At 39.7% G+C, this 21,831-nt stretch overlaps 1 protein-coding gene across 1 annotated transcript; it reads left to right on the forward strand.

Moving 5' to 3' along the window:
- The first annotated feature begins 190 nt into the window (after positions 1-190).
- ATPAF1 (ATP synthase mitochondrial F1 complex assembly factor 1) lies at positions 191-9,168 on the forward strand. The gene is made up of 9 exons (XM_015812553.1): positions 191-426; positions 951-1,059; positions 1,999-2,028; positions 3,320-3,382; positions 4,264-4,314; positions 4,562-4,609; positions 5,378-5,473; positions 6,816-6,923; positions 7,689-9,168. The coding sequence occupies exons 1-9, from the start codon at positions 206-208 to the stop codon at positions 7,887-7,889; spliced, it is 927 nt and encodes a 308-aa protein (XP_015668039.1). The 5' UTR covers positions 191-205; the 3' UTR covers positions 7,890-9,168.
- The last annotated feature ends 12,663 nt before the right edge of the window (positions 9,169-21,831 follow it).

The raw sequence follows: 21,831 nt of genomic DNA on the forward strand, positions 1-21,831 counted from the left end.
GGAACTGGCGTAGACCTAGTATAGCTTCATTGCGGACGCTCTCTTTAATGAGCTCGGTCTGCGGTTCGTATTATCTAACCTTTAAAAACTTGTTATCCCTCGCTCTCCCCTTTCTTTTCCTGGGCGGAACCTTTGCGCTGGGTGACGTGAACGGGCGGAGGGCGTTCCGCGTTGCTCGCGGCCACCGCAGCGGGGCAGGGGCAGCATGGCAGCGGGGCATCTGCAGCAGTTCTGGGGGACGGCGGGGCTGACCCTGTCCCGCGGAGTGCTGATGAGTCGCTTCGCTGCTCTTCGGCCTCTTGGCCTTTTGGTCCCGCCGCAGCCTCGGCCGCTAGTAATCGGGATCCGCGGGCTTGCAGACGAGAGTGGTCTGGGGGAGAACCCTTTCTTAGAGAAATACCGAACTAAGATCCAAGAGCTTCGCAGGTATAAGGCCGCGCCGAGGAGAGGGTTCGCCTTCGCTTTTGCTTAACTCTTTTTTTGGGGGGGAAGAAGTGGGGGACTCGGACAGTAACCTTGAAGAGGCAGCCCTAGGAACGTCCTTCGCCAGGCTTTCTCCGCCCGCCTTTTTCCGTGCACGCCTCCAAAGGCTTTCGAGGCATTTACGCGCATTCGAGTTAACAGGCCCAGGGTCGAGCTATCCCACACTCGGGTTTGCCGTAGTTTACAGTAAGGATTCAGTTCAAGCTTTACTTGTGTGCATGCGAGCTCAACTGGTTTGGGTGCTGCTATAAATACACAGTAGATTCGCTTCCACAAGTCTTCACTGTTGGAGCTGGTCGCTCACGGATATTTAAGAGTAAATATGTCCAGGTTGCTGTCATCCTGCTTTAATTAAAGTTATCAAGATCAAGTATGATAAGGAAATCATACACTTTTGGTATAAGGTGGGGCTAAAGTGTGATATGTGTGCGGTATGGTAGTTATAAACTGTTCTAACTTTGATTCAGATCCAATCCAGATCTTTTTGAATCTCGCCTGGAGCAAAAGAATGATTTGAAAATGCAGCCTGTGGGATTCTCAAAACAGGCAGAGTTTATCAGATGCATGGAGGAACAGGCAAGGCTAATATCAAATATTTAATGTTTGGTATCTAATCCAATACATATTTTATTAACGATCAGAAATCAGGATTAGAAAACTTTTTTGCTATATGAAAAAAATCCTGACTGTTTTTTCCACTCTTGTGTGTCTGCGTATTTGTGGTTATGCATGTATTTCAACTTTACAAAGATTAATCTTTTTTCTGTTTGCACCAAATATTCCTTTACATTGAATAGAGGCCTTTATATTCACAGCTAGATCCTTTATCCCATTTTTTGATAATAGGCTTCAAAAAGGAGGCTTTCTTTTGCAAAGAACTGTAATAAAACTGAAATTTTGTTATTAAAAAAATAACAAAAATATTCAGATCTATCATCTTTTAGCTTTTATATATATATATATATATATATGCATATTTGGTATGTAGATATAAACATGCATACACATAATTTATTCTGATTAGTTACTTCTTGCTGCATTGAGTACTAGTCTACATTAAACTTACTCCTGCATAATGCATAAAGATTCTTTTCTGACAAAAAATATATACCTTTTATGTTTTCAGCTTTACTGCAGTATATACAGGAAGGATGCATTGAGTTTGAGAAAATACATTAATATCAGCAGCATAACCTCTCTCCCATGCTTTCTGATTTATTGGAATAGGTTATTTCAAGATTTGGGACAGCCTTATATTAAAGTTTAGAAGTATCTTCCAAAAATAACTATGTCAACTAATAGGCTTCATCTCAAAATTAACTCATGTCTTCTACTGATATGAAACTTCTATTTAAAAACAGTTGTATTTTACCCAGTTCCTTGGCTCTACACTTTAACCAGTTACGTGTGTCTCCTTGGATTGTTCTGAGATCTAAGACAAATTGCTTAACATCAGGAAAATAGTAATAACTTTCATTATGCTGATTCTAAAGTAGTCTTAATATTTAATTTTAGACTGCAAAAGCAGGATTCACGAAAAATAAGGTAAAAATTTCATTAAACCTATTTTCTACTCTTTATTTACAGTATCCTATGTTGCTAATGATGTATTGGATCAGGGAGCTAGATCTATCTGACAGATTTTTTAATAAGCTGTGTTATAGAAAATTATGGCATTGACATAGTTTAGCTGCTTTTGATAAGATATCGTGGATATGCTTTCTTTCATCCTGAGAACAGGCCATGGGATTTGATGGTATGTTATATAGTTATTTGCTATTGAACCAGGATAGTAAAGTGTCTTAAGGTTTTGGATTTTTCATATTGGGAAATTATAAATGTGATAATATTCCGGATGTTGCCAATAAAGGAGAATATTTGTAGCTCAGTTTGAATGAGAGTCTTTAGTACTCTCTGAGCTTGCTTGTTTCTTATAGATGTTTCATTACCCAAACTATGTAATGAACCAACACTGATGATGTTACCTAGTTTGGATAATAAAACATCTGCAAGAAAACAAGCTCAGAGAGCACCAAGGACCTCTCATTCCGGATGTTAAGAAATGATTGTTGGAAGCGGATCTATCAGTTTTGCAAAAGGCAATATTTTCTACTAATCAAAGGATGCAAGAATATATATTTTGTAATGTTTTACAATTACTTTCTGTATAGATTATATTATAGTAATATATTTATTAGTAACCTCATAGCTATTGGTAACTTATAAGATACAGAGACTTTTTCTCTTTTTTAGTCTTTTGGAGCTGTCATATTCCTATTTTTTCTTTGTTTTTTTATTAATTTTTAAAGTTAAGTTTAAAGATTGTTTTACTAATTATTTATTTTAAGAATGTAAAATTAAAAATTAAAAATAAGTTGGATCTAGGTTGGTATGACCTAGTGTCAGGTGCCTTCTCATCCATCGATTCAGTGGTTGATTTTAGCTAGATGATTTCTTTCAACCCATCTTTCCTCCAGATTGTTATTGTTGTGGAATAAATTTATGTGACACCCAAATGCATACCTCATTAAACTACCAGATGAAAGTTATCTGATGCCATCTGTCTGAAATGGTATAGAGTTTCCTGCCTGAGCAGGGGGTTGGACTAGAAGACCTCCAAGGTCCCTTCCAACTGTTATTCTGTTCTGTTGTATTCTAAAGATGATAGATAGATAGGTAGGATAGGATAGGATATAAATGCTATAACTATTAGAAGTAGATAAACTTCTTCCCAGTCACGTTGTATGTGTGTTAGCCTACAAGAAGTCAATATTTTATTTAATTTCTTACATTGATGACTTAGCGTGCAAACTTTATTGTTTATAATTTGTTTCAGACACTTGATTCTATACTTAATGTTGAGATGATGAAACAGAAAAAGCCTGAAGAAATAAAGCAGGTGACAAAAATGGGAATTCTTAAAAGTACATTTTGTGTAACTTAACACTTCTAAGTTAATGGAACCTGTTGTTGTCTATTAACTTTTGACAAACAAAAACTTACAACATTAAAGTTATATATTCAAGGTTGTTGCTCATAGTTACTGTTTTCTATATGGAGATACTTGCTTTGACAATTTAACAATACCATAATTTCTCTTGTGTGAATTGTCCTTTTTTATTAAAAGTCTGTAGATTAGTCTACAGTCTTATATAATTTTAAAATCACACACACACACACACACACACACACACAGAGTCCTTCTTGTATGACAGTGAAGTCCTTCAGTTGTGGCAGAATAAAAACATGAACATTAAATAAATAGATATTGGTGTTTTTTAAGCCCGGAGCTTACTTCCATGCAGGATAATGGGCAGAAATCATTCCCCCCCCCCATTCTGTTTAAAGAATATTTGGATTCCTGTGCATGATGAAATAAGATGATAATGAACTTTTTAAAAGTGTACCCACACCACAGAGGTTTTTGTCCAAGCCAGTTCCTCAGAGTTCATCCTTACGTCTTTCTGGGACTGAGTAAAACTCTTTTTGAAGAATGAAAATCTTAGTGAAATCAACTTGCAGTTATCCTACAGAGTTCTTTAGTTTGTTATGTGTTTCATTTAGTAAGTTTTGGTTATTTTCATTACTAGTTTTGACTCTCTGAATCTTAAATAAAAACATGGGTAAAAAACCTGGAAGCTTTTCAGTTTGGCTATTAGACTGAAAACAGCACCAGTAAAAACCAGCTAATTTCAATTGATTGAAATATTGTACTGAATTGAGATTACTTTGATTCCGTTCATTGTCTTTGAAATAATTGGCACAATCTCTTTTATCTAGATATGGAAGCAATACTTTTCTGGAGAAGACACAGTTTATGCTGTTATTCCTGTAAGTACAACAGTAATTTCCCCCATCCCAACATCTCTCCTGTTTAACTTAGTGGGGCCTTCAGAAATTAAATATTTATTGCTGACAGTGCCAAAACAGTTTTGTAATTAATATTCAGGAGTTTGATCACTTGCTATTGTTAGAAACCACCTCAAATGGTGGGATGTAAGAAAATAAATCATGTTCTTTATTTTTTCTTTTTCAATTGTAAGAACTTCATAAGCATGTTTTCCATTTCTTTCCAAAGGGAAAAACTTTTGATGTCATGTGGAAACGAATTCAAAATTGTCCATCTGTAAGTATAATGTGTGTGTTTGGGAAGATTCTTTGTGGGCAGAGTCTGTCCTTTCACTGTTCTCAGTATAAAATTTTGTTACTGATAGCTTGATGTTCCAATTGTGATGGAATTTAGATAAGATGCTCTTACTAGATTATAGCCCTGATAATCTGCAGCTGCTATATTGATTAGTCAATTCTTATCACTCTTATAATTCTCTAAGGCACGGGTGTCAAACTTGATCGCGTCAAATGATGTATCGTGACTTTTTTGCCTTTGCGGAGCAGGGGTGGGTGTGGCCTGCGTGTGATGTATCCAGGCCGCCAATTTGACACCCTTCTTTAAGGAGAAATTTCCTGACAGTGGAACAGTTAATCAGTGGAATGGATTGCCTTCTGAAGTTGAGGGTGCTCCATCACTGCTGATTTTTAAGAAGAAATTGGAGAGCCATTTGTCTGGAATGATATAGGATATCCTGCTTGAGCAGAGGGTTGTATTAGAAGACCTCCAATGTTCCTTCCAACTATTATTCTGTTTATAAAAGTACTTTAGTCCAAAAAATGCAGAACATACTGAATTGTTGCAAAGAACATTCTCGGGGAGCATCAGAGGCAGATAAAAGTTTCTCAGGCTGAACAGGAAATGAGGAAATGAACATTTAAGAAGTGTCACTTTCCAGAATTAGTCTAGAATGACTGCTCATTTGTCTTCCTGAGTCTTGTGTTTTACTCAATTTGACCTGGATTTCAATAGTCCAATTTTAATTCCCACTCATCTTCAATCCAGTTTCTTTATGCGCTGCCAAGAAAGGAAGGGTATGAATTTTTTATTGGACAGTGGTCAGGAACAGAACTTCACTTCACTTCTCTGATAAACATCCAGGTAGGTGGGTTTTTTTTTCTAAAAAAATATTTCCAGGGATAGTTTTGGAAATTCAGAAAGGAGGTAGATTGCCCCCCCCCCCAAATTCTTTGTATGTCACTGTCTTTTAAAACCACTCCTTAAAACAAGAATTATCTCAGGTGGGCACTTATAAGATGTCTGGGTCTTTAAGGGAAATTGAGTTGTTTTTGAGCTCTTTGCTACATATCCCTTATGCAGGATTGTTAAATTGCAGGAAATGATTTTTACTCAAGACCTGGGTCATTTATTTGGCCTTACTGTGAGATGCTTAAAACAGACAATCCTCCAGTGCTTGATTCAAAAGGGCACGGTGCTCCAAATCAATTAAGCCTTGACAGTTCTTTTTATAGTAAAATTATGTAGTGGAAGCTGGTGTGTTAATCATTCCAGATACTGAACCTATCCAAGTCAAAATTGGCTGATTATATGGTGATTATGTCTGGAAAATTAAGCTGGGATATGAGCAGACTTTTTGCAGGACACATCATAGTAGCAAATAAATTAAATCTTCACTTTACTATAGCGTTCTGTTTTGACTACAGTACCTGGAATCTATGAACCATTAATGATTAGTTAATTAAAGTGCTTGTTGAATATCTGGAATCTATGATTTCAGGATATTAAACTATGGTTTGAGGCTGGTTAATTATTTTTGCTTGTTTTGAGAGGTATCATGGAAACTGCATAGCCTAGGAACCTGATTGCTTTTGCCTCAAAGCAAAAACAAAATGGCTCCATGAATTGTCAGCAGTTCCTTCATAACTCAAGCTTACTAAGGTAACACATGTTTGTCTGGACTCTTTCAATGTGGAGGTAGCTCAGAGTTTGAGTTGAATAATGAGTATTTTTCATAACACTTATACAGCTCTGTGATAATGTGCCCAGGTGTCAAAATGAGAAACTAAGGTTTACCAGAGCAAGTGTGTTCTCTAGATCAGTCTTTCTCAACTGTTTGTTGATGAACATGCTAGATGGGAACTAAGAGAGTTGCAGTTGAACTTTGTGTTTGGAATGACATCTTAATCTAGTTAAAAATCAAAATGTACATTTCTCTCTTTCTGTTGACTTCCTAGTATTAGAGTATTGGAGGCTTTTAAGATACATATACTTACACAAATATTTCTGTGCATATGCCATACATGAAACACCAAAGAAGGAAAGGATCCTGAATAGAAAGAGGTCAACAGTGCAATATTTTTTTCTTACATCGCGTAGATGCCTGTGTATCTGTTTACTGATGGAAGCCTTAAAATGATTCGGTAATTAAAGTGTTTGTGGAATACCCATCTTTATATAATAATGAACATTGTATTTGCCGCAGAGTCAAGGGGATGCTTCTCCCAGCCAGTTGATTTTGTATCATTATCCTGAGCTTCAGAAGGAAAAAGGAATTGTACTGATGACCGCAGAAATGGATTCTAAATTCTTGGTAAGCAACACTTAGCAATGGTCAGGTTTTTGTGACAGAAAGACAGTTCCTTGGTTTATTAAAACAAATAGCAGCACAACAAATGGCATAAGAGTGGAATTCTTGTATCATTTTGTTAGTCTTGCTTACTGAAAGCACAGAATGGATGAGCATTTCTAAGTATGCTAGGCAAATATTTTTATACATATTCCACCCTCATGTTGATACCAATGAAAGAGACTTCCAGATGGCCAGCTAACAGTTTACAAAACAAATATGTAAACTTGTGAATGTTCAATAATAGCTTGCACACTTTAGTAATGTGGACTATAACAGAACTGGCCCACATTTTCTTTTTGCATTCCAGTTGGCTCTCCCTTTATTTTTTGTCTGACTAGTATTGCGATAGTTGAAGCTGTACCAACTGTTGCTGTTACACATTTTTGTTCCGCTTCAAAGACTTAAAAACAATTGGACAATATTCAGGACTGGCTTAGAAATACCTCAGAATTGATAAAAGAGCCACTGGCCTCATCACCGTAATGTTCCTTTCCCTTTCATAATCAGTTCTTAATGATTTGAAATGCCTCCAAATACTAAAACACTGGGCCACTTTTATAGCAGCTTTGTTATGTCTGTTATTATATAATTGTCCTGCCGTTAGAGCACCGTAATAAAAATGAAACTGATTTTTTGGTACAAGGTGTAAAGCTTAATGCTCCTTGTTTTTCCACTGATGAAGCCCTATAACTCTTCTAATAGCATATATGTTGTTTATTTTCACAGAATGTACAGGAAGCCCAGTGCCTAGCCAGCCAGGTTCAGCTTTTCTATGCCACAGACCGTCAAGAGACCTATTGGTTAGTGGAATCATTTAACCATCAGCCAAGTGAATTTAAGTATATGTCTGTAATAAGTGAGCTCGAACAGAACAGAATTGGGCAAGAACTGAGGCCTCAGGAAGATGTGCCCTCACCAACCGCTTGAGAGGGGTAGCGGCTTTAACCAAAGACACTCTTGCCGTAGCAAGAGATCCCACCATGGGACAGAGTTGCTGTTTTTTCCCCCCAGAAAGTGTCATTAAAAAGGATGCCCTTGAGACTCAATGGGGAAAAGAATCTCTCTTATAAAGGGGACTACTTAATACTGTGACAATAATGTAGAGGCACTTGTCCATTTATATCTGAATGCTAGAAGAATGATTAAGCATTTACAAACACTATATGAAATATTTGAAATTTCCTCTCTTCCCAGTTGCACACAGCTTGTTGGGTTTTAGCATTTATGAAGTTTCCACTTGTCTGTTGTTCAGCAAAAAAAAAAAAAAAAAATGAAACTGAAAAAAAAGAAGAGCAAAGAAGGGCCTCTCTCAGTGGGTATGAAAAATTCCTGGACCTGGTAAAAAGTATTTTACAATGAGTGACATGCTATCATTTTCAGCCTGAATGAGAACAAGTTCCCACCTTGTTAAGCAGAAAAGATAAATTCAGAACAAGACTAAAGCCTGTGCAAGAGTCACTTTGAATGTTCTTAAGCATGTCCAAAAATGTATCAATTAAAAATGTGAGGTGATTTTTTAAAAAAAAAATGTAATGGAGTGGGATCCATTGGAAATGAAAGACTGTTGAGTGTTTACTGAAGTGTTTCTGGTAATTCCTGTAATTCTAAACAGCAGGATGATACCAGGATAGTTGCAGGAGAAAAAAAATATTGAGGAAGTATCCATTTTTTTACATCTTAGAAATAACCCAGCATCTGCCTAAACTGGATCCAATGTCACCTTTGCTCTTCATTCATGAAAATAGAGTATACTTTCTATTACCTTACTTTCTCTGATTGTTTCTGCTTTTGTAATGAGTCACTTCACTGATAATGGAAGCAGGAAAAAAAGTCATATATTGGAATAGGAGCCAGATGGACTCGTCTTGGGCTTGCTTCAAAAATAAACATCGGTAAAGGAACACTGCCAAATATTTTAGTTAAATAAGATCAGGAAAAGCATTCGGAGGTTATGAGAATATTTCCTAAACATTTCCTTCTGCATTTTAATTATGCACTCCAACTTGTGTTCCACCTGCTGAACAGTATATGCTGTCAAGAAAATCATAAATTGATTTCTCAGGCAAATTGTTCAGAACATATTATGTGATTCTCATATTCTGAAAACCAAAGTATTGTAAACACGTAAATGAAAAAGTGTGTATTGATTAATTTATGAAATCTCTATATTTTTGCTTTGGAATTAAAACAGGATTCTGCAGAAAAATGGTGTATTTTCTCTTTTTGTTCAGTTGGTGAGCCTTCAAGTCATAACAGGCACAATATAGAGACGTCCCCTTCTAAGTGGTGAGAAGAAGATGCTTTTTCTCACTGGCAGATCAAAACAAATATTTAGGCATTACCTTTCAATTTAAATTGGGCAATCTTTCATACATTGGGGAAAAAATTAAACTAAATGAGTAAGTACAGTTCTAGAGACAAGCGTGGGATTCCAAGTGGCCTTAGATTTAATGCGTGTTCCAATGAAGAAGCAAAGTACTAAAAGGAGAAATAAAAATATCTTTTCTTCTTGGGCCATGTTAACTAGTTATTCTAATCATGAAATCGCCAAAAAGCAAGTAGCTAAAATTAGACGGCTTGCTCTCTATTTAATATTTAAAATTATTTAAAGCACTAAACAAATAAATTGTTTAGCACAATATCTATCCTGATCAATTTCCAAATACATTCCTGAGGGACAAAATGGTAGAAAATAAGGGGCGGGACCCTCAGTTTCTGCTTGCATAATGACTTAGCTGCATTCACAACTTGTCCAATGTCAACAGTGTTTCACAATAGGGTTCCTAATTAAAGAAGAATGAATTCACCTTCTCAAGCACTTGTTCAGCTTCTGTTAGATTGCACAAGATATTGTATGGGCCACTGGATTCTGCAAGAATACAGTAAAGGCATTTCATAGAAACAGCCACTAGAGGGCAGTCTTGCCCACACCACTTTATTGCCGTTGGTTTTACTCTGAAAATGTTCAAGTGACAACACTAATGAAAAGAGACAGATGCAATGAAGAATGCAGCGTGTATGTTCTTTTTTTCTAAGACCCTCAAAAGATACAGCCTCCACCCGTTGCCACAAGAAACCTTTTGGAGCAATTAATGCCTTTCTTCAAACTGCTATTTTTGCTGTTTTCAGAGTTGTGCTTACTAAGCAACCATGTGGAAAATACACATCCCAGGGCAGGGGAATGGACTTAAAAAGTGTGGGGATGATCCATTATGTAATCAGTTTATACAGTATCATTATCTTTCTCCCACAGGATGAATATTTTCTCCCACTTTTTTGGGCAATGGTGCAGCCTTTCCATAATTCTTGCAGCTGTCCCTATAAAACAGATCTTCAATTTGTCCAAGTTGGGAAGTAAATAAACTTTTTTCTTCTTTGGGACATGACAATTATAGGAAAGGAAGAAAGACTGAACAGAGTTTGGTCAGCCATAGGAAGAGCATATGAAACTCCAAATAAAGGAGTCACAAATGAGACTCCAAATAAAGACCATAAATTCAGACTTGACCTTTTTAATCCAGGGGTCTTCAAACCTGGTGCTTTTATGACTTGTGGACTTCAATTCCCAGAATTCCTCAGCCAGGCACGTGTGCCTGGCTGAGGAATTCTGGGAGTTGAAGTCCACAAGTCATAAAAGGGCCAAGTTTGGAAGACCCCTGATTTAGTCTTTTGGGTGCAAGAACAAATCCCCTTGTACTTTACAAACATCACATCAATGTACACTTATTACCCAGCTTAACAACGGTAATAATTTTCACTGTGATATTGCATTAAATAACAGTAGCAAATTCAGCTTAAGAAATTTGCCTTTTCAGAAAAAAAAACCCAGTCTCAAAACTCTTCTCATTCACTTAGCATGAGCACACATTCTTGCCATTTTCTCCTAAGTCTTTAGCTTGCCTTTTCTATTGTATTTAGCAAATGGATATTCATTAAATTAGTGATTCTGCAGGCTACTTGGGACAAAATAGTCTTATTGTATGAAGTATAATTAGCTGCCCATTTCTATTATGCTTTATTAAAACAAGCAAAATCTAATAATTGGAGAAAAATCCAGTAAGGTGGGTGGTGGTGTGTGTTTTTTTCTTAATGATGAAATATGTTTGTTCGATGGATTTCACACATGCCTGCTTCAACATCCTCTTGCACATTTTCAGACTGCTCCAGAAAACAGTGACTATCCAGAACAGGTTTAGGGAAGGGAATCAATATGCAGAAGAAGAAACAAACCTAAACCTACAGTTACAGTACACCCCCAAACTTGATGTTCCATTTCATCTATGGTCTCTCATGATAAGAAACATTAGATACATATTTGTTTTTTTTTAAATATTTTAATAGCCGTTTGCTCCTGCTAATTTATTTATTTGTTGGTTGGTTGTGGAGCTACTCTAGGGCGGCTTACAACAATAAAACCGAAGAAAAATGAAAGGTGTGTAAACAGAAGTAAAATAAAAGAACAATAAAGTAAACAGTGACCAAAAACAAATGTCATTGTTTTAGTCTATTTTAGCCCTTGAAAAGCTGGAGTACTTCTCTCAATTTTTGCCAGCTTGCTATGCCTTGTTGATTGTATTCATGTTACTACCTGCTCAAATGTTACATTTTGGGGTGCAGGCTTAAGGATCTATAGCAGCGGTTCTCAAACTATGGGTCGCGACCCCATTTGGGGTCGATCGACCATTTCACGGGGGTCGCCAAGCAAGGCTGTCCGCCATTTTTTTCCCCTTTTCCGGCGGGTGCCTTACCTCCCTTGAGCTGGGCCAGCTGGTGGTCGGCCTGCTCCGTCTCTGCTGCTTGCCAGCTACATCTAGGCCGGCGCAGGGGGCGAAACCACGCATGCACGGCGCTCCCGGGCAGGGAAAGTCCTCGACTTACGACCGGTTGGGTAGTCCTCGACTTACGACCGGTTTAGTCCTCGACTTACGACCAGTTTAGTCCTCGACTTACGACCGGTTGGGGTCGCGGCATTAAAAAGGTTGAGAACCACTGATCTATAGTAATGAGTACAGTTTATAATAATGTCCATGGATGCTATTCAACTATGGTTTAATGTCAAGCACAGACATGGTGCATATGTTATTTGATCAGGAAAGCTTATACCATCATTATACACATATCCACACATCCACATCCACACCCACATATACACTATACATATACATATATTCTTCCATTCAACCATGTCTGATTCTTGGAGATTGGATAAGTCCCTGCAGTTTTCTTGGCAAGGTTTTTCAGAAGTGGTTTGCTATTGCCTCCTTCTGAGGGCTGAGAGAGAGTGACTGGCCCAAAGTCACCTATCTGGCTTTGTGTCTAACCCGGAACTAGGACTCACGGTCTCCTGGTTTCTAGCCTGATGCCTTTAGCACTACACTAAATGGGCTCTCAATAATATTTTTAAGGTGATTCAAAACTCTTTAGCTCAGTGGTTCGTTCATTTATTTTTCCTTTGCTGGCACCAAATACAATGTGCTGCTTGAAACTTACATTCTTACGTTTTTCTCTAATAGTAAATTTCATTATGGAAAGCAGTAGGTCTAGTCTGTAGGACTCTTGAAAGATGTTATTGTTACAGTATATAATAATTTGTAGTGTATGAAAGTGACTTACAAGCTTCAGGTTACTTGGAATATTGTATTTTGAAAGGTAAATTGAAAAGGAGCTAGGATAGAGATGAGCTAATTGCCTTGTGCAAGTTTCTAAAGCTTTTAACAAATATTGGGAGAGGTTAGGGGAGATATACTAACCCCACCCTTGGAAGGTTGTAACATTTGGATGAAAACACTTTTAATGGCTTTATTTTGTAATAAGAATTGCATCAGGATGAAAAAAAACATTTGATGCCAATCGTGTAATAACCCCCCAAAAGTAGCTATAGAGAAGTTTATAATCTTGTTGTTTTGAGGATGGAGAAGAAGAGGAAAATTGTCCTGCGATATTTCAAGGAAATCATCCAAACATCCAAGCATTTGGTCCTCTTACTGATGTGGTGCCTGAGGTCCCAGGCCTTTTGTGACCATAGTTTTTATAAACTGACAAAGAAGTCTCCGGTTATTCTTTATAATGTAAGTCAGGGGTAGTCAACCTTGGCTCTTTTATGACTCGTGGACTTCAACTCTGGCTCAGGAATTCTGGGAGTTGAAGTCCACAAGTCATAAAAGAGCCAAGGTTGACTACCCCTGATTGTAAGTCTTGCATCACTACCTTCCGCTTAGGATTGGATTTTGGAAGAAAATTGTAGTCTCCTTTTTCTGCCTTTTGTTCCCATAATGAGATGATGGTTCTCTTCCAATTCCAAGCCTAAGCAGGCAGTAGATATTCAATAAATAATTGCTTCAATGTGCTGGAGGACAATTTGCAAACAAAACCAATGCCTTTCACAACAAGGATGCGGCTATCTCCATATTTAGCAGCTACCACAAGAGGATCGTCCTGACCTCTTACCTTGCTCTCGAAGTCGATTTTATACAATTACACTGTCTCTTGGCACTGCGCAAAACTGGGTAGACAAGTTGTACTGTCTCTAAGAAAACCCACTTGTTCCCAAGTAAATCGCATTCCTCACACAGGTGGAACATTCTGGACAGCCTTGGCGCAATTTAGGGCTTTGGAATGGCACACTGGTTTGATAACTCCATTTCTTTTTCTAAGCATCTGTAGGAAGGAATAACTAGCAGCGCTGAAGTGGACCAGGGAAAGGAACGCAGAATTCTTATTTCAATTGCTATTTTTCATTAGAAGCTTTTCATCGGCTGTGTTCCCATAACATGCCCAGGATTACTTTAGTTCAGCGGTTCTCAACCTATGGGTCGCGACCCCATTTGGGGTTGATCGACCATTTCACGGGTGCCTTACCTCCCTTGAGCTGGGCCAGCTGGTGGTCGGCCTGCTCCGTCTCTGCCGGCGCAGGGGGCAGAACCACGCATGCGCGACGCTCCCGGGCAGGGAAAGTCCTTGACTTACGACCGGTTGGGTAGTCCTCAACTTACGACCGGTTTAGTCCTCGACTTATGACCGGTTTATTCCTCAACTTACGACCAGTTTAGTCCTCGACTTACGACCGGTTGGGGGTCGCGGCATTAAAAAGGTTGAGAACCACTGCTTTAGTTGGTTTCACAAGACATAGTGAACTTCAAAGTAAGCACCTGGGATAAACTGGGGTTAGTTACTTTGCTACTCTCTTGTAAAATTCCACAGTGATGTGTAAGGTGCACTCGGGTTTAAAGGCTTTAGAGCAGGGGTGTCAAACTCAATTTCACTGAGGGCCGCATCAGCATTGTGGTTGCCCTTGGGGGGGCCGGGTGGGTGTGGCCAGAGTGGGTGCAGCCTACTGGGTGGGCGTGGATGGAGTGGGTGTGGCCTACTGGGTGGGCGTGGCCAGTTCTACATCATTCGCGTCAAGGGAGCCTGTGGGGGCCTGGGCAGGAGTGGGACAGATCTGAGGGTCTCTGATGGGGGTGGGACCGGGGCAAGTGCCAAGGCATGGTCCACCAGGGCAAGTGCCAAGATGGCCACCACAAAATTGTACATTGGCTCCCGGCTGGCCTGGGTCAGGGCCAAGGCAGCGGGGGCCGTTCCCTCACTGTTTCCAGGATGGCTTCGCGGGCCACATGAAACCACTTTGCAGGCCGCATCCGGCCCCCGGGCTTTGTGTTTGACATGTCTGCTTTAGAGCTATAGAGATGGCTGTACAAGAATTATTTTAAAGGACTCCTTTAGAAGCTTGGAAGCCTAATATATAATGAACACGAGGCAGGGAAACAGCTGCTGTAACATTACCTATAGCTCAATTGGAGCATTGTAACACTGAATAATTGAGTCCATTAAGAGAGATTTTCCCAAAGGTGCATTTTCAAAAGGCAACTAGACTTTCTTTGTTTTTCCTTGAAGACGTTTCGCTTCTCATCCAGGAAACTTATTCAGTTCTGACTGAAGGGATTAAGAAGGATGTGTTTTTTTCCCTACCAGCCTGCATTAAACAGTTACTTCTGCCTCTTACTTTTTATGTTCCTGCTTCCAAAAGGAAGAGCCTTCCAAACGAAAGGCTTCTCAGACAAACAAAGGAGGATTTTGGCTTTGAGGTTTTGTAAATTGAATTCTAGCTGCCTCAGAACTAACTGAACACACCCATCGCTTCTTGCAAGCTGTAGAAAAACAGTAGCATTCTTCATTAGCTTGTACTTTCTAAATTCACTTACAAGAGCAGCCCTTCCCAAAATACATCATAATAATCATAATAATTTACAAAGCTATGGATTCCATAATTGAAAAGGATCTGTGTAATGCATTTTATGGATTGCATAGTTTCTTTTCAATTATGGGATCCATAATTTTGTAATTTTATGTCCGGGAGCCCTAAAGAATGGAAACTGCTCAACTAGTGCTGCTTTAGAGTTTAGTATTAAATCTAGGTAAATATTTCTGGACTTTGCTGTCAGTTCTTATTTGCATTTTATCAATTCCCCTTGTGCTATGTGTTTACAAATGCTATCTTGTTAGCCGAAGTGCTTTATCCTTGTTAAATATGAGGTTAACATAAGTAACTAGTTTCAGCGACTTCCTAATCTTGGTCCTTGAAACTGGCATAGTAAATGCTGTGTACAGAAATCTTATGGATAAAGTTAAGACACAGTTCTGTTTCACTGACCTTCCACCTCGGTCCAAGCTAAAGTTATGAGTCTTGTAGTGCAGGATTATTAGTGTGTGTATGTGGGGAGGGGGAGAGAAAGAAATATTGAACAATCAGTGCATGAGTCCTACACTGAAGCTGGATACAATTCAGTTTCATTAAAGTGTTCAGTAATGCTCTCTGCTGATAATTACAGACGATCGCTCATAGTGACAGAGGAAGTTGGGTGGACTTCTTCAGATCTTTGATGACACATATAACCTCTAACGCAGGGCTTTTCAACCTTTTCACAGATTGTATCACTTTTAGGAGACAGCAATATTTGAGTTGAGGCCTTTGAACTATGGTGCTGGAGAAGACTCCTGCGAGTCCCTTGGACTGCAAGGCGTTCAAACCGGTCAGTCCTAGAAGAGATCAACCCCGACTGCTCTTTAGAAGGCCAGATCCTGAAGTTGAAACTCAAGGACTTTGGCCACCTAATGAGAAGGAAGGACTCACTGGAGAAGAGCCTAATGCTGGGAAAGATTGAGGGCAATAGAAGAATGGGATGACAGAGAATGAGGTGGCTGGATGGAGTCACTGAAGCAGTAGGTGTGAACTTAAATGGACTCCAGAAGATGGTAGAGGACAGGAAGACCTGGAGGAACATTGTCCATGGGGTCGCGATGGGTCGGACACGACTTTGCAATTAACAACAACAACAACAATATTTGAGTGCCACCAGTCGCCTAGCAAGGTGTCAAAAACTTGATAACCAAAAAAAAAGGGAAAAAAGTGATAAAGTACAGGTAGTCCTCAACTTACAACAGTTCGCTTAGTGACTGTTACAACGGCACTGAAAAAAGGGACTTACGACCATTTTTCACACTTATGACTGTTGCAGCATCCCCAGGATCACGTCATCAAAATTCAGACAACTGCTTGGCAACTGACTCATATTTATGATGGTCGCAGGGTTTCAGGGTCACGTGATCCCCTTTTGCAACCTTCTGACAAGCAAAGTCAATGGGGAAACCAGATTCACTTAACAACCATGTTACTAATTGAACAACTGCAGTGATTCACTTAACAAATGTGGCAAGAAAAGTTGTAAAATGGGACAAAACTCATTTGACAAATTTCTCACTTAGCAACATAAATTTTGGGCTCAGCTGTAGTTGTAGGTTGATGACTATCTGTACACCCACTTACCACACTTTTAATGGGAAACTTGTGCCTGTTTCTCTGACATTAAACTTTGCACCGTTCTATCCCCTTCTCTCCCTCTGCTTGTCTCAAGAAAGCCTCTCCTCTCCTCTGTCTCTCTTTCTCCATCCACTTCTCTTTCCCCATCGAGTTTTTTTTCTCTCCTTTTCCCGCCAAAACCTCCTCCTTTTATATCGTCTCTTCTCTCCCCCCTCCTCCTTTTCTCTTCAGTGCAATGCCAGCTGACTCCTCTCCCCCAGGTTGCACACTGGTCTCAGAAGCACCAATCAGCTGGTGCTGCACGCCAATCAGCTGGAGCCCTGCGCCGATCCTGGGCACTCAGCAGAGCCCTGGCAACACCACAGCTCCAACTGACTCTCCTCCAGCCTGTGCAGTGCTGCTGCTGCTTGAGCTCATCCCCCCACTACACTTTTACACTTCTTTTTACACTTTTTTTACAGTGCTTTTTAACCCGTCGTATGCATACCACCTGCCAGATGCCGAAGTACCACCAGTGGTACGCGTACCACGGGTTGAAAAGCCCTGCTCTAAAGTCTTTCTGATATTGGCCAACAGACTCTCTTGAATTTGTTCCACTGGTGCTTATATCAAAGTCTTTTGCTTATAAACAACCAGCCATTCTTCCAGAAGTCACTGTGTTCTCCTTATCACTGTCCTAACAATTTCCAGCTGACCTCCTTAGTGCCTCCCTTTACAACTTTATAACAACTTTTGCTGATTCCCACACATTTTCCATTCATACTATAAAATGTATTCATTGCACTGAAGTTGTTCTAGAAACGATGTACTGTATAATTTAGTAATGTAGAAGTTATGTTAGTAAGAAGCTGTGCACATCTGCATTTACAGGAATTAGAATAAATCATATGGCTAAAAATACCATATGGTTGATTCTCAACACAAGCATAAAAGGTCTCAAGACACTTTCGATGCAGGTTGTTGCTAATCCAACAACTATATTGAGGATTGAGTGACTGAAGTGTTACTGTTGAGGTTTTCAGTGGACATGTCCAAGCATCTGATAGAAGCAGACTTTTTTGATTTCAGAGAAGAAGCAGCTCAGTCCCAAGAAACAGAAATCTATGTATCAGTTCTGCCTTTGACAAATATGCCTCACCACTAGCATTCCAAGTTCCTACGCTGCGGGAAATATGCGATTGCTGGATGATAACTCATGATAGCTTAAGTGGGGCAGAAATCAAGTTTTGGAAAGCTGCTGGAGAATATTAATTGGCGAATTCGAATGGGATTCAGAATTAATGCTTGGTAGTGTAAGTACTCTTTGTGAACTGCAGTAACTTATATCAATTAAGGAAGTCTTACTCAAAAAGAGACCTTTTTGATTGAAGGAACAAGTCAACGGAGAAACAATAAATTAGCAAAAGCAAGAAGCCAATCATTTCCTAAAGACCCTAAAATGAGATGTTAATTCCTCTTTCTCCTAAATTGCTTGGACTGCTAATCAGCAGTTGGAGGCCATCAGCCTTTGCCTTTTGCAACACAAGGGGAATTTTATCTCAAAAGTCCTGTGGAAACAGTCTCTTCTGTTTTGGTTGTTTTGTTTTTAATGGTGTGCTTGTTTTTGTTCTATCTCGTTTTGCCTGGTGTAGATAAGAGAAATTTGCAGTTGGTGAATTGCCTTCTTTTTGAAAAAGAGGAAGGGGACCACCACCGAGCTGAAGGCCTGCCTAACAGCAAAGATGGGAAAGAAAAAGAACTAAAACACATCAAGGAAGCCCTCAGAACTTGTGGCTATTACAAGTGGGCCAATCCCCCCAAAAGACCCAGCAGAAGCTCCTTCATAACAGACAAAGAAGAAACAATAAACAAAGCAACGTTGTCATTCCATACATTGCAGGAATATCAGAAAAGCTCAGGAGGATCTTCAGCCAACACAACACACATGCACACTTCAAATCCAAGAATACATTAAAGCAGAAGCTTGTCCACCCCAAGGATAAAACACCCAGACACAAACTGAGCAACATGGTATATGTAGTACAATGCAGGGAGCCATGTGCAGATCTGTACATTGAGGAAACAAAACAATCACTTCATAAACACATGACACAACATAGGAGAACAAACCCATCAGGACAACATTCAGCAGTCCATCTGCATTTAAAAGACAAAGGCCACTCTTTCGAAAACGGCAAATCCACATTTTGGACAGAGAGGACCACTGGTTTGAAAGAGGGGTCAAAGAGGCCATCTATGTCAAAATTGAAAAGCCCTCTCTCAACACAGGGGAAGGGATACGACATCATCTATCTTCAGTCTACAACACATTCCTTTCAACAGTTCCAAGAAGGCTCCACATCCATTGCACTACTACTCAGGTGACCCTGACAACACAGATAAACCTCCAGGTGGCATCATCGACTCTCTAAAAGAATGCAAATGACCAGCTGTCTGGAAGGAATATAAATCCTTCCATTCCCCATTCATCCAGTCAGCACTGAAAAAGCTTCTCGGATGAGAAGCGAAATGTCTTCAAAGAAAAACAAGAAAACCCAGTTGCCTCATGAAAAAGCATCTTTGAGATGAGAAGAAGGGGAGCTTGTTCCACTCCAGGGAAGTCAATCACAGGGAGAGAAAAAGGATCACATCTTCTCTTTTAGGTTGCCTCCACGATCCCTTGGCCAAAATCAACAAGTGCTTTTATGAATAACAATGAAGCAAATTCTTCTTTCCAGTTGCTGAAATGTTTATTTTCTTGCAGAAAAGCCAGTAGCTTCATCCTCGGGGTGCTTTCACATTTCTGTGGGTTCGGTTAGTTTGCTGGCAAAGGCTGCTGTTGGGTTGGGGTTGTTGTTTTTTGCCATTGTGAAATTCCAAATGCTGTTCTTCTCTGTATTAAGTTTTTCTTCATCACTCATGTCATCCTCCTTCCTGATCTGCTTTCCCTTGAAATTTATTTGAAGCAGAGGAAACCAGTGCTACAAAGCACTGAAGAAACTGTTTTTATAATGGGAGACTACGCCCTTACTTCCTTCAGCTTTAGAACTCGGGAAAGTAATGTTAGCATGGGAAAAAAACATTTAACCTGTTTTCTCTCTCTCTCTCTCTCCTCTCCCCCACTGCCCTCCCAAAATGTATTAGAATGCCAGGCAGAAGTTCTCAAACATCGCAATATTCAACATCCCTAAATAATAAATATTTTGTCTGATTACACCTGGAACAAAGTCTATGTTATTGGGGCTATCGATGGGCAAGAAATAAATACACCATTTCCTTTTGATAGTTAAAGTTTAAGCTCTGTGTTACAGAGTTATCAAACCTTATAGAACTGCAACTTTCTATTGGGCCTTGCAACAGGAGAAGTGAGGAGCAGTTCCAGAACAATGGTTGACAGTGTTCTCGTTCTCCCTGTGCAAGGCTGATCAAGCTTCCCCTCCAAAAAAACTGACTCTATTGATGGTCTTAACCCATAGTTTGAGAACTCTTGTTTAATGTGATGTAACAGGTAGGAGCATGGTGGCTCTCGTGGTTAGGATGCTGGTAGGATGTTAACAAGCCTGCATTCAAGTTCTGAGCATAGCCATGGGGACGGGTGGAGCTCCCGTCCTTTGCTCTAACTCAGGGGTAGGCAACCTTGGCTCTTTTATGACTCGTGGACTTCAACTCCCAGAATTCCTGAGCCAACCTGGCTCAGGAATTCTGGGAGTTGAAGTCCACGAGTCATAAAAGAGCCAAGGTTGCCTACCTTTGCTTTAGCTCCTGGCAGGGACATGAAAGGAGAGGAAGTAAAAGCAATATGGCCCTAAGGAAAATATTAGCTTTTTTTAAAAAAAAACCCATCTTTTTTATATTTTAGAACAAAATGTTAAATGCTATTTACTCTATACAGGTCTCCATTGGTGTTCCCCTTCAGCATTTTGCTGAGTGAAGAATGAAATAGTCACTGCATGTCCACATCACATCATGTAACATATATTAAGAAGATACAAAGTATGTCACACAAGGGCCAATTCCATCTTCCTTCACAGATGCAAATCTTTATACTGTACAATGTTGTAGTAATCACACATTGAACCTTTTTTAGCCAGGATATGTTTTTTAGAGTAATATTTTTTTGTTTCCCACAGTGGGAAGGCTGCAACTTAGTGACAGAACAGGTTTTACATGAACGTTCAATATATATGATCTCCTTGTCAGTATTTTAACTTAGGATCTGGATAAATGGCTACTAAATTATTCAGACTCTAGAGTAGACCCATCCTGGTATCCTTCAGATTTAGTAGACAACTTACATCATCCAGAGGCAGCATGGCCTGCTACTTAGAGATGAGAGGAATTGCCCAATTTATCTGATAAGGACTAGGTTGGGGAACTCTGATGTACACAATACTGACACATGCCCCAAATCTGACTTCTCTTTGGGAGAATTTCTGGCATTTCTTAGTAACATAGGCATGTATGTAGAACCAGAAAAAAAATACCTATATAATTTTAGGAGGCAGACCTAGCAGCAATTTCCATAGAATCCATATTAAATTCATTGATGCTTATTTTTGAGAAGATAGGTCTACGACCACAGTGTGAATTAAAATAGCTTAGATTACTCAGAATCTTCCATTTTTAAAAGAACTCAGGAAAGGTGTCAAAGCTAGCATCAGTGGATACTTTCCCAAGCCATTATTCCAGCATAGGGGAACCTGCTATTTAACAACCATGATCCACTAGTGCAGTGGTTCTCAACCTGTGGGTCGGTACCCATTTGGGGTCGATCGACTATTTCACGGGGGTCGCCAAGCAAGGCTGTCTGCCATTTTTTTGTCTGCCATTTTTTTTGTCCGCCATTTTTTCCCCTTTTCCGGCGGGTGCCTTACCTCCCTTGGGCTGGGCCAGCTGGTGGTCGGCCTGCTCCATCTCTGCTGCTTGCCAGCTACGCCTCGGCCGGCGCAGGGAGCGGAACCACGCATGCACGGCGCTCCCGGGCAGGGAAAGTCCTCGACTTACGACCGGTTGGGTAGTCCTCGACTTACGACCGGTTTAGTCCTCGACTTACGACCGGTTTAGTCCTCGACT

This window comes from Protobothrops mucrosquamatus, unplaced genomic scaffold (assembly GCF_001527695.2).
Source record: "Protobothrops mucrosquamatus isolate PMUCROS unplaced genomic scaffold, P.Mucros_1.0 scaffold95, whole genome shotgun sequence".
NCBI classification, from domain to species: Eukaryota; Metazoa; Chordata; class Lepidosauria; order Squamata; family Viperidae; genus Protobothrops; species Protobothrops mucrosquamatus.

What these genes read in the sequence shown, in the direction of transcription:
- ATPAF1 (XM_015812553.1), top strand. Translation starts at nt 206, where the DNA reads ATGGCAGCGGGGCATCTGCAGCAGTTCTGGGGGACGGCGGGGCTGACC. An exon ending in GAATTCAAAATTGTCCATCT is followed by an intron (nt 4,610 to 5,377) that starts GTAAGTATAATG and finishes TCTTCAATCCAG; the next exon opens with TTTCTTTATGCGCTGCCAAG. An exon ending in CTTCTCTGATAAACATCCAG is followed by an intron (nt 5,474 to 6,815) that starts GTAGGTGGGTTT and finishes TATTTGCCGCAG; the next exon opens with AGTCAAGGGGATGCTTCTCC.